This window comes from Lissotriton vulgaris, chromosome 8 (genome assembly GCF_964263255.1).
Source record: "Lissotriton vulgaris chromosome 8, aLisVul1.2, whole genome shotgun sequence".
In the NCBI taxonomy this organism is placed as follows: domain Eukaryota; kingdom Metazoa; phylum Chordata; class Amphibia; order Caudata; family Salamandridae; genus Lissotriton; species Lissotriton vulgaris.
In genome coordinates, this window is record NC_141696.1 from 334,745,274 (window position 1) to 334,758,298 (window position 13,025).

The 13,025-nt window shown below is 42.2% G+C and overlaps 1 protein-coding gene across 1 annotated transcript in view; it reads right to left on the bottom strand.

The window, feature by feature from the left end:
* Window positions 1-4,265: 4,265 nt before the first annotated feature.
* Window positions 4,266-13,025, bottom strand: part of CCDC80 (coiled-coil domain containing 80) — a 315,033-nt gene continuing 306,273 nt past the window's right edge. Inside the window, exons 7-8 of the mRNA XM_086934101.1 lie at window positions 11,792-11,872; window positions 4,266-6,727 (exon numbers count right to left, since the gene is read on the bottom strand). Coding sequence (XP_086790227.1) covers window positions 6,378-6,727; window positions 11,792-11,872 — 431 coding nt within the window. The 3' untranslated portion in view covers window positions 4,266-6,377. The remainder of the gene's footprint in view (window positions 6,728-11,791; window positions 11,873-13,025) is intronic.

Sequence of the window (13,025 nt, forward strand, 5' to 3'; positions counted from 1 at the left end):
TGGGACAACTACTACTGACGCAGCAGTCGTATGCCTCCTTGCTGTTAGATGAAGCTAGACAGCTGTGGCTGGCGACTCAGAGTAGGATCTACCAGTGGGGTGACAAATCCAGCTCGATGCTATATAGGCTCTGCCAGAGCACATTTCACACACAGTCCCTACCGTGTCTTCGGGATGAGGCAGGAACGCCCATGACGGCCCGAAGTACCTAGCAGCCAACTTTGCACGGTATTATGAGGCCCAATACGCCCTGGAGAGCTTCTCTCGCCAGACGACATTGACAAATTTCTGGCTGACCTCCCGCCACGATCAATCTCAGATGAAGGGCGGGCTTGCCTTGAACTCCCTTTGTCGGCGGAAGAGCTGGATACAGCCCTCGGAGAATTAAACGTGGGTAAGGCCCCCAGACCCAATGGGTTCCCTTGTGAATTTTTAAAGAAATTTCACCTCCAAATAGGTACATACTATGGTAGGGCGCTAGAGGCGGCCAGAGAATGTGGATTGCTCCTGAGGGACTGGGGACACGCTGAAATAGTGGTCTTCTGCAAACCAGGGAGGCCCCCGGACCAACCCGAGTCCTATAGGCCAATATCGTTATTGAATACCGAAGCGAAAATATTGTCGAAAGTGCTGGCCAATCGCCATCTCCCATACATTACTGATCTTGTCCACCCGGACCAGGCCGGATTTATGCCCCATAGAGCATTTCTATTTTTATAGATACCCCCGAAGAAGGGTTTCATACCCAAAATGCATTGGGTGTTTTTAAAATAAAGCGTGACACGTGGAAGTATACTGCGTTCTTGTGCTGTTTTGAAGAATTATGAAACACAACAGAAATGAGTAAAATTAATTGAAGGTAACTAAGGAGTACAAAGGATAAACATAAAAGGATAAAATTGTGGAGAAAGCGTCTTATGGATTTAATTCATTGGATTCGTTCCGCATTAATGGTTGTGCAGCTTGATGGGAATAGAAATGCGGTTCCTTTGTGTTCTTATCATGTTTGCAGCGCAAGTGGACAGAGCACAGAGGAAGCTAGCACACCGAGCAGGTTTAATTGAGAGAGTACATGAAATTTAGTTTACTTGGAGAAACGTGATTATATAGGTGTGCAACTCACCACTCTGTATCCATATCCATAGAGCAACAAGGCATAATATTAGACGCGCGCAGGTGGCGGTGGAGGCGGCCCGAGCGGCAGGTATTCCGGCGGCCCTACTACTGGCCGACATAGATAGGGCCTTCGACTCCGTGAGTTGGGTCTACCTTCGTGCACTTCTGTCCCGCCTAAATCTGGGGCCCCACTTTTTGTCATATCTGCAGCTAATATACAAGGATTTAACGGCGTCGGTGAGAGTGGCTGGGGCAGTGTCCGACTCCTTCTCCATAAGTCGGGGCACCAGGCAGGGATGCCCCCTATCGCCATATCTATTTGCCCTGGCTATGGAACCGTTGGCGGCGTGGGTCCAAGTGGACGCACAGATGCGGGGCATGAGTGGAAAGGGGGACCCTCTGATAGAATTGCACTCTATGCGGATGATGTTTTATTTTTCCTCACAGATCTGGGCTGCGGGTCCTCGACATCATGCGGATATTCGGGGAAGTGCCGGGCCTCCGCTTGAACCTGCGTAAGTCAATGCTGTGGGTACTGGGGGAGCGTGGCCTGGGGTCCTGGGCGGCGGCATTGCAGAAAGCGACGGGAGGCTTTAAATATTTGGGAGTGTTCCTGATGGACCTGCGTGGGGTCTCCTGGATGCGCAATGTTGTGCTCGTTGTGTTTCGTCTATTTTTTTCGCTCATGACAGACGGCCACCGGGAACCAACGGAGGAGGGATACCGACCATCAGCTTACCGCTAACCAGGAAACGCACCCGTTTCGAGGTTTTCAATTGTATGGATTCCCTCTCGGTCTACATCTATAACACAGCAACACTCAGAGCGTCTTTAACAAGAAGTCTCTGACACACCCAGAAACTAGACGAAACAAAGCTAACAGAACGCGATTTTACGAATTGATCCACGGGATAGTCCACCACTATCTACTAAGATATCTGATTATCAACAATCCCAGTGTCTCTCTCTAAATCCACCAACGTGGAATATTGCCATAACTTTCAGACCACACTCAACCCACATCCAGGAGTTGAGTCTAAGCCCTGAAGAGTCGTGTTGACTCAACGGCACACGACGAAACACGTGTCGGCTTACTGTTATTCCTCAAGTCTGGATCTAATAAATCTCCACCCTGCTGGGACAAGCGACACACCAAAGGATCTGCTTCCATGTTATTTTGTCTTTTGTTACTTATCAATTACACTGAATTGTGGAACATGTGTTATAACTATGTCAAAGGATTCTTAGGGATGAGCTTGTGCTTAGATTTCCAGGGTGGAGTGCTGATGTTTGGAAGTGCCAGACACCAGAGAGGGCCAGACTTCAGGCTCAGGGGACGTTCGTTGCCTCCCTCCTTTATTACATCTGCTTTCTTGCAATATAAGTTCTACTTTGGACGTCAACTTGCCTCTGTGTACTTGCCTTGTTAGTTCAGTTGTTATCAAATAAAAGCCATTCCAAGATAGCCAGCAATGCACATAGAGCAAACAATAGGAAACAAATGACCAAGTAGTACTTTGCAGGTGCCAGGACTAGAAAGCCATACGAGCAAAGCATGAAAGTCGTATGTCTACCTTTAACAGATTACTCAGCAACTACAGATGACCCTGTAGCAAATGTATCGGCACTCCAGGTTCCCTTGGCCTAAAACCCTAGCTCCAAGTGTGCTTGAAATTGAAGGAATCTTTTTCCAGGGTCACAGTTGCTGGGAACTCGGAGACTTTAGATGACAAGGTTAAAAAACAGTTAGTGCTCAAGGCAATCCCAAAGAGCACAAAAACCTCCTGTTGGTATCCTTGACCTAATGAGAACCACAACAATGAATACGCAAATTAAGAAAGCCACTGCAAGGTTTTATGAAGTGAATCTTTGTAGCATGAACAGCACCCTGTGGTGCAGCTATGCCTTTTATATTCAATTTCCCTTTGTCTTCCCATTCCCTTTCATTTCATTTTCTCTTTCCCTTCCCTTTCTCTTTCATTTAGGTCTGGCCCAGCGGGAACAATTTTGTCCAAGTGGGTGCACTTGCATACTGGCAGCAGTGGACCAGGTGGGAGGCCCAAAGCTCCAGGGATGGCAAGCTTTCCAACCATTTAACATGGAAAAGAGTAGGTCTAGTCAAAGAAAAAAAATCTTGTATGCGGAGGAATGCTTTCATTAAAGAACCTCACCCACCCGGGGGTGACATGCTTCATCATTGGGTTCCTTCATCACACCAGGACCGCAAGGTACCTGGTATGGACTACAACTCTCCAACGAAGAGGAGGTAGTGTTTTAAAAGGTCAAGATGAACGCTAAGTATGGGTGAGAAGCAGAGTGCTATGTATATAAGGTGCAGTGAGTCTAAAACTAGCTAGTGTTAGGTTAAATGTAAATTGAAACCCACCCAACCAGCAAAACGTTTTGCCAGAGCCAGTGGCCCTGCTTTGTTTTCTCTGTCCTGCAAACCCTTTTTCCTAGAATTCATAGGGGTGTGGGTTGGGCACAGTAGCACCCTGAGTGTTGTGGTGACGGGGGTGCTTTGGCACAGAGCCTGTCAGCAAGCTCCAGGGGCCTTGCCAGGTAACTCCAGGTATCATCGATTTTCCTCGATTTCTACTTGGGAGATTTTGGAAAGTCAATGTGCTACAGCACCAGAAATGGCTAATCCCCTGGGGACACTCACCTGCATCGAAGAGCAGAGGAACAGGAAGAGAATAGAAAGTGAGCGTGCATGAGAGCAGAGGAACAAGCAGGGGAGAGACAGCAGGAAAAACACAAGCACTCCATTGGAGTGCTGTTACCAAATAAATAAAATAAGTCCCCTCAAGTTAGAACTGGAAGGACACAACATATTCAGTCAGAACACTGTGAGACTGAGATGCCCCTTGGCAGGACACAAACAAGAATATGAAGGGAAGCCACCTAATCAAGAGGAGCCACCAGGAAGAGAAAACAAGCAGTCCAGTAATGAGCCATGGGTTAACATAAAGCCAACTCTAAGCATATGTTATGTATTGGAAACAATGTGCTTGCCTATAGACAGCTAAGGCTGTCTGTAACTGAGACTGAAATCTTACTTGGTGCTTTTTATGTTCGTTCTACTCCTTTCCATCTGTGCCACAGAGTATTTAACAAACTTCTATTTAACACACTACTATAACACCACATTCTTCATAAAGAAGTCAGTATTCTTTATTTAACAGAAAGGGTCCTAAAAAGAATGGTGGAAAAAATACACCTTTATACCTCATGTTCTGCCACTCCAGCTGATCAATGGCATCACACACACAACTGTGGCTCAAAAACTTGTTCTAAAACACGAAATTATTAGTGCAACGCAATGCCAACTTTTTCAAGGTAGTGCTTCAAGCCATATCCTGTGAATTTTGCAAACACTAATAAAGTGTGTCTGTGTCACAGTCACTGCAGTCATCAGGATGTCGCCGAATGAGTCTCTGTTCTTTTTCTCTTCCAGGAAGTGTTTGCATGAGAGGACTGTGACTTCCTTGAGAGTAGACAAACAACTGTCTGGTGTTCAGATACAACAAGTAAGATAACGTTATAGAAGCTGGTAGAGCACATGCCAAGAGTGGACACAAGTCTAAGTCTCTAATGCAACAAATATCTCAACATCACTCAAATTTGGCCAGCTGGTCACAAGAACCTCTTTCCCCTACTGAATTCAACCCCGGGGAAAATCCAAAGTGGAAAGAACACGACTCATACAGGCCTGCAAGGAAAAGCACTAAGGCAGCCACGTTTTTGGACGTGTGCTTTATAAAAACCTTTGCAACATTACATAACAACCGGTCAGAAACTGATTGAAAAAGGCCAACAATAAGGAATGTTCACATAAGCATGGTGGCAAGCAAATTTCCATGTTGCAGAGAACCCAATCTTTATGATGTCCCATCTCATTCCCGTAGTAAGACTGGGTACCCCAAGAAGAAAAATAACAGCTCCCCGGATACCAAAGGTTCACAGCCATGGCCTGCTTATGTTGGACAGTCAGTGGAGCTGTCACTTGCCAAACAGCAAAGTGATGACAGACAACCTTGCCTTAGTCAAGTGGGCCCATTCAGAGGGAAAAATACACTCTTTCGTTACAAAACGTATACCAATGAGTAGTGGTATACCTTCACTGTGACCATGTACAAAAAACAGTGAACTAAGTATTATTCCTTCATTCCTTTCTAAGCATCCTCCAGCTTGCATTATGCCCATGTGCATTGGAACGTCCATATTCTGTGGAACACCCATATGTTGTTGAACACCCATACATTGTGGAATGCCCATATGCTGTGGTAGGCCCATAGGCTGTGAAACACCCACACATTTTGGAACGCAGATATGCTGTGGAACGCCCATATGCTGTGGACGGCCCATATGTTTTGGAACTCCCATATGTTTTGGAACACCCACACATTGTGGAACACCCATACGTTCTGGAATGCCCATATGCAGTGGAAGACCCATATGCTGTGGAACACCCACATATTTTGGATCACCCTTATGCCGTGGGAGGCCCATATGCTGAGGAAGGTTGGAGTACCTAGATTTTCCTGCGAAGAAATGTATTTTCGAATATATGGACGGTTTGAGCTTGGCATGTTCTGTACCTAGATATCGCTCTTTAATTTTCAGGTCCGATGCTGCTTCTGTTCAAAAGGGGATACGAAAGGTCTTTATTTTTTGTCATGTCTTGTGGAGACTGCCATTTTGAATATTCAAATAGTCTCTTGAGTGACATATCCAAATCATTATGTGCAGCATTTCGAGTTTCTAACCTAAAGCAAAGACATATGGGCTGTTACGTTGTTGCTTAGGAAAGCATCTCAAGTCTTTGGCCATCCTTACAAAATTTTCCAGAGATTTAAATTTTCCAATAAATAATACTTACATGAATTACATCTCTATACATATGCAGAGATTTTATGTATAGAGATATAGGCATAAAAAACATAATACTGTCTACACAGGTCTTATTTCTACTTATAATTCAGCACCCAGCAGAGTTAATAGGAAACCTTTTTACTTAACACATTGCAATTCCAGACTCAAGATAAAGCAAATCATATGTTCTTTAGTTATGTTTCAGTGCTATTTTGAAACCTTTGATTTGAAGGCTGGTGCCTACTCAAGGGATTAAAAGTCTGCTAAGTGCACACCCTCAAATGCTGAGCAAGAAGGCGAGGAATGGAAGCTGAATGTGGAATTTGGTAAGACTTTGGTAACGAGTTGATCCAACAGCAGATGGGGTGAAGTCCCAATTTTACTTTTTAGTCATGGTATCCATGGTAGTAGCCCTCGTGGTGTCGGTAGTCATCCTGATAGCCTTCCTGGTAACCCTGATGATGGTATCCATGGTAACCGTAGCCGGCATACTCATCCTCTGGGCAACGCATCCCCAGTGACTGCTGAATGGCCATTTCCTGCCTCCGGAGTTGCATAGAGTCAATGAGTTCATACACAATGGACATGGACCACATGGGGGAGGGATACCAAGACTTCACATTTCCATCCTTCCCGACCAGAAGCATGGAGAAATATTCAGGGCTCACTTGGAAATAGTTCCGGATGTCCTTCACAAGATGAATAGGGAGATCCTCACGGTCAACGCTTGAACTTCCTAATAGGAAATAAACAAACAATATTTATAATAACCCATAAATGTAGGAAGATCATTTGAAGCTTGTCAAAGATTATTCAGTTATAACTATATGGCTGGAAAAGTTATTAAACAACTGAAATCCTCATTTACCATAGAAAGTGTCCTGAAAACGTAACACTGTCGAGACTAGTGAGCGATTGTATAATACCACAAGGAGTCATCATTCTTAAGAATGAAGCAATGGCGGACGTAGACACCGTCTCTTTGCCAAGTTAGTGAAATGTCAACATATGGTTTCTATGTTTAGAGTGATGAGTGAGGGCCTTAGGGGGTACTCTTGTGTGATATGCATAAAACAAATCCTTCATGGGGAAATGCAGAAAGTTTCACTGAACCCAGAAAATACCATATGTGCACTGGACTGTGAAGGCCAGCAACCCAGAGACATGAACCAGCTCTGATTCAATAGCTCTGCAGACCTCACTGAAAGACAAACCCTGGTTAGTATACACAAACGTCTCTCTGAGTCCTTTTACTTACTCTAAGATCGCCCTATATATTTATTTAGGAAGAATAAGACTTTCACCAAATATTTCTAGCCTTTCGTAGACTAAAAAACACCAGGCTGCTGCTACATTCAAAGAAATTGATATTTTGACTTTAATGTTTCTACCTACCTCATTGCCATGTGCAAGGGGGGTTTGCGCCTGGAGGCAAGAGTCGAGGCGGACTACAACATTCCTAGCATGTTCATTTTTCCAGAGATAAAGAGTTCAAGATGGTGCAATAGGCATCAGTTTCTTTTACGCCCGTGGATACAATTTAGAATTTTCCATGTTTAATTAAGTCCTATTCTGTTGCCTGGTCATCATTTGCGGCGTCCTCTGATTTTTGTGCCCATCACAATCTCCTCAATTTCATGACACTCTGAGATCTGGGCAACTGGAATTGAACCAAAAGAGAAAAACAATACCTGCCTGCTTGCCTGGTACAAATTGAGGACACTGTGTCTGATCAATGATTTGAATGCGCAATAAGTCGCTTAGGAGCCTCAACACAACCGTTGTTTTATACACATAACAAATCCCATAGACATTTGCTTTCAGTTCACTGAGCATATCAAGTTTTACTCATCATATTAATAACATATATATATATATATAAAATTCTAAACAATGTATTCAGATATACAAAACAACATACCCAGTATTAATGATAGGCTATACATGTTAATCATAGAGAACCACTGGTTCCATTAACCCCACACCAAGACAATCAAACTCCCAATCACTCAATCAGACATACTGATTCATGCTGTCAGTACTTTTATTCTAAGACATACCACAAAACTAAAAAAATAAAAAAACAATTTAATTGGAAAATGATTTCTGTAACGGACCAGGAAATCATTGATCAGACCCAGTGTCCTCAATTTGTCCCAGGCAGGTACTGTTTTTCTCTTTGTGGTTTATTTCTCCTGTTTTCTGCGGGTTATTGGTTTTACAGGGGACCTCTTTCTTTTATTATTCAGCACTGGAATTGACAAATTCCACGAGTGGCATGAGTCGCATAAGGCTCTCATAGGCCTTCTGTTCGTTTTAGATTTTTATTGAAAGCTAAAATAAATAAATGCAACATTTTAGCAGAAATGAAGATGAATTGAAATGAAGAATCTGTGGTAGCATTCACAGCTTCTCAGACTTCTGAAGTGACAGCCTATATGCGGTTACTGAAGAGGTTCTGCTGCATGCCACTTTTAAATGTCTTGGATCAGCATCATGTAAAAATGGCACCATTTGTCTTGCTTATGAATAAAATGCGAAAAGCGAACCTATTCGGCCCCCATTAATTATCAGGAAGATCATTGTGAATTGGGGGCACAGCCCATACCCAGTGAAAGTCACAGCCTGGGGCAAAATATTGTATTGGTTTTTTTTGTTTGACTCTTCAGCTAAGTGTCTCAGAAAGTTAACACTTCCAATGATATTCACAGTATTCTGAAGGGCACACGTTTGAATGCCGGTAGGGCAGACTCAGTCTTTTATCTTATCACTGTATGTAATTGATTACCATTGAAGTGAGTAATATTAATGAAGAAATAATCATGCCCGATGAGGTAAGCAATGCGCTTTATTGAAGGAGAGTCCTTTACAAAGTTCCTCGACTGTCTTCTCACTCACTGCTAACATTCTAAGGCAAGCTGCATGTCAACGATTTAATACAGAATGATGGACAGTACAATAGGAAGCAAAAAGTGGGGCAAATGAACAAAGGGATTAAGAGAGCGAATGTACCATTTAAGATAAATTACAACACATCCCCATTTATTATAAATCTAAGATTCCCCATAAGTCATATTAGTTCTATGTACAAGATATACAGTTGATCCATTTTGTAATCATTTTGCCAACTAGGGGGTCAGCGATTCCAGGTTTCCTTAGATCCCGGTGTGTTAGGGGAAGCATTAGATGGACCCCCATGAAATCTATTCTCTGGAATAAGAGCTTCTCGACAACGAGCTACGTTGTCCATGCTCCAAGTGCAACCATTCGCCAGCACCACTGTATTACGTTTGACACATTTAATATTCTTGGGTTTGGAAAATGCTGCAAACTTTTTACATGTATTGTAGGGCCTTTTATTACCACCTGTTGTCCTTTACTCCAAATCATGTTTAAATGCTCCCCATTTGCTTTCATACCAAGTCTTATATCCCTCTTGATGTTTTCTCACTTTCATTTTGACAGAATCTCTATCCACCCACTCAGGATTGCCACCACCAAGCCAATTAGGGGTGAGCTTAGAGCCTGACTTCCTTCCTTTAAGGGATGTAAAAGGTGATATTCCAGACACTGCATTACAAGAAATGTGATACGACCATAACATTTTTCTCCCCTGTGGTCTGGGCCAATTGTATGGCTTCTTTAATCATCATGTTCAGCCTTTCCACTAGTCCTTTTGCCTTAGGACAATAGAGGGGAGTTTCTATGTGGTTGATGGGTACGTTTTCTAAGATTTGCATCATTTTATCCGAGGTGGACTGCACCCCATTGTCAGTAACAATAGTTCTGGGAATGCCACCTCCATCTATCCTATCTTTTCAGTAAGGAAACAGGGCATAGATGCTACTGAATGGGAGTGGTTTGGGAAGGGGTAAAGAAAGTTTTAGGGAGTGGATAAGCTAGAAACATGCACCACCCAAAAAGAGTAAGGCCATTGCTATTCACAAACAGTACTTATAAACTGCACTTCGACAACAAAAGGGAACCACAGCTGTAGTAAAGTAATCCAGCTTAGAGTTAGAGTAAGTCCAGCATCACACGAGGTCAACCACTGGTACAGCAACACCCTTCCATTGGAAATAATGGTGAAAGGATCTTAAAACCCCATAGGAATTCATGTTAAAATACATTAAAATAGTCAAAAATATATACAAATATATGTTAATGTGTAAGAAATATTTACAAATAAAACATAATATTCAATTATAAAATATTTTAACAACCATTTTTAATTTCTTTAATAATGTAACGTTTTTTTTTAGAATATAAATAAATTACTTTAAATTAGTTCTATACATAACTTTTAATAATTATCAGTGCATATTAAAAAATTATTTAGTTTACTTTAGGTGGGATTTTTTTAACTAATCATCAGAAACATATTGTTTTTCGTTTTAATATATTTATATTGTGGATAGGTGAATAGGTGATGTAAGAATGAATCAGCAGGTGGAGGAATGATTGCATGAGTACAAGGAGGAGTGACAGAGTATGTATGGTGAGTTAAGTGCCTGAACTCATCTATTGAGTGATGAGGCAATTTCAGTAAAAGGGCTGATCTTTTCTAATTGTTAATGCTTGTTGCTTCGTGGGACCACTATAAAATGTACCATCGCTAGTCAGTGCTGAGAGAGCAATTTATGCTACAAACGCCTGTTCCGATAGACATTCGTAATGATAAGCCAACAGTCCATGCACTTTTGTAGACTGTTGAGATGATGGGTGTTACTAACAAGGTATGTGGCAAATGATGTACATTAGTTAAGCAGGTATTAAGTAATTTTTCAGTTAGATTGGGTATTTACAATGTTTGGTGTCCATGTGGTGCTTTTATTATTGGCATTTGCCTCTGTTAAGCCCCTAATAATTCTCCTAAATATTCTAGTAACTATAGTTTAGTGCAGACTAGGTGGGTAGGATATTTGTATATAATATATTTAGCTGCAAAGGAAGTCTGTCATATAAAAAAGTGGAATACAGATGGAGGTCTTACAGATGGTCGAGTCTCGTTTTTAGTGACCCAGCATTGGCGGCTACACGAGGATGTGATTTTGCTTAAAAGGATATCTACATTTCCTTTCAGAAGTGAAGAACTGAAGGAACTCATATAATAAACAACCATAAATTGTATATTTCTTCAGTGTGTATACCCTCATTTCAGAGTGCCTCTCAGGAAGGGGCTGTATCTTAAATTTCATTCAAGATGTCTTTGCCATGCTTGGTTGTTTCTCTATACCTTTCTATCAAACAAGTATAGGCCATCAATAGGTTTGCTAAATACCTGTTCAACCCCATGACTCCTGTGGGGTGCAGGAGATATATGTTAAGGTTGTTTCTAAAAAATTAAGGTATGTGATACAAAAAGCCTTTTCATGACAATTTCTTAGCAACTCTTCGTTCCAAGCAGAGCATAATATGCATAGCTTCCCTTTTGAATAACTTTTCCGACCACTCTAAGTCATGGAATTAACAGGTATCGTTATTGCCCAATTGAATGGTACCCAATTTACAACTTCAGAAGAATGGTAGGCTGAGCTGGATGTGCCAGACAGAGATTTGAACTTGTGACACAAACCTTACCCAAGATGTTTGCAGTGGATGTTTCAATCACTGAACCATCTTTCTGTGTAGACATTCCCAAAATAGGTTTGCTGCACCTTCTCTTTTCCTTCCTTGTGCTAGTGCTCTTGGTTTCCACAACCCACCTGGATGAAAGCTTATTACTGATCGAATGCAAGGAAAGGATGGATAAAGAGGATATAATTGAAGTGAAACTCCAGAGGAAACCTGCAGTTCTTACCATTAATGGGATACAGCTCCAAAACCCCACTGCTTTCGATTCCAACCCCAACCAGTTTCAGAATAGCCAAGTGGCGCAGACCTACCAAAACAAAGACAGATAGGTTTAAGTATAATATTCTGATTTGCACAGTCTGTGTGTTAATCATTGAGACTGATCTTAAGGTGATTCTGCATGTTTACTTCATAACAAAAGAGGTTAAACAAAAAAATCGTTAGAGGGAATCATGTATGTCAGGAAATCAGGACAGAAGTCCCTACTACAACATCATTGACACCCCTCCTCCCAGGCAGTTAGCATCCACCCACAGCTCACCTCTCCAGAACCCCAGTCAAACATAGCAGACACTACCAAAACATGTGTGAACGCATTTTGCAACTATTTCTTCACATGAATAGGAAATGGATCTTGTTGTTCCTCACTTTTATAACAACAACATTAAAGACAGTCATGTTTGCTTCCCAACCAAGGGATGCCACAACACAGATACACTGACATTGGTAGAGGGAGGAATTAACACTGTAATAATGGAGCACTCAAACCTGGAACAAGGGAAAAAGAACAATGGGACAGGCAATAGTTTGAGTGGGACAGTGAAACACATATCCCAAGGCAGCAAATGCACTGCTAAACACTTACATTCAGGAGTGATACTTGTCCTCCCTTTTATTTACACACCACCCTTCCCATAGGGCTACCTAGGGCCCACCTAAGTAGTGAGCTTTGTGTAACAAAAAGGGAGTTTAAAGCTTGACAAGTTGTTTTAAAGCTAAGAAACGTGTCCAGAATAACAACAGGGAAGCACTTATTGAGATACCAACACCAAAACCCCCTCTAGGCCGTTTGACTTTTGCACATACCTTCAGTGCACTAACAAACAACCTTCAGAAAAGCGTCAGGAAACACTGGCACATTCTAAACAGCTGTACAGATAAGATACCCCTACCTCTGTTTGCCCTAAAGCGGAGCACGAACTTGAAGGACAGACTTGTACATACTAGACCGCCGAGTGTGAGACAAGATCCTAATACAACCCGATGGAACCTGCCGACAGTACAAGGCTGTTTCCGGTGTGGCTCTTGTGAGGTATGTGCCCAAACTAAGCAGTCCAAATTTGTTGATATAGGAAGTAGAAAACCCTGGGAACAGAGGGGCATATTATCAAGGGGTTTATCTCCGCTTTTTTGGCTTTAAAAGCCAAGAAAGCGGAGATAAAATTATCTCCCTATTACCT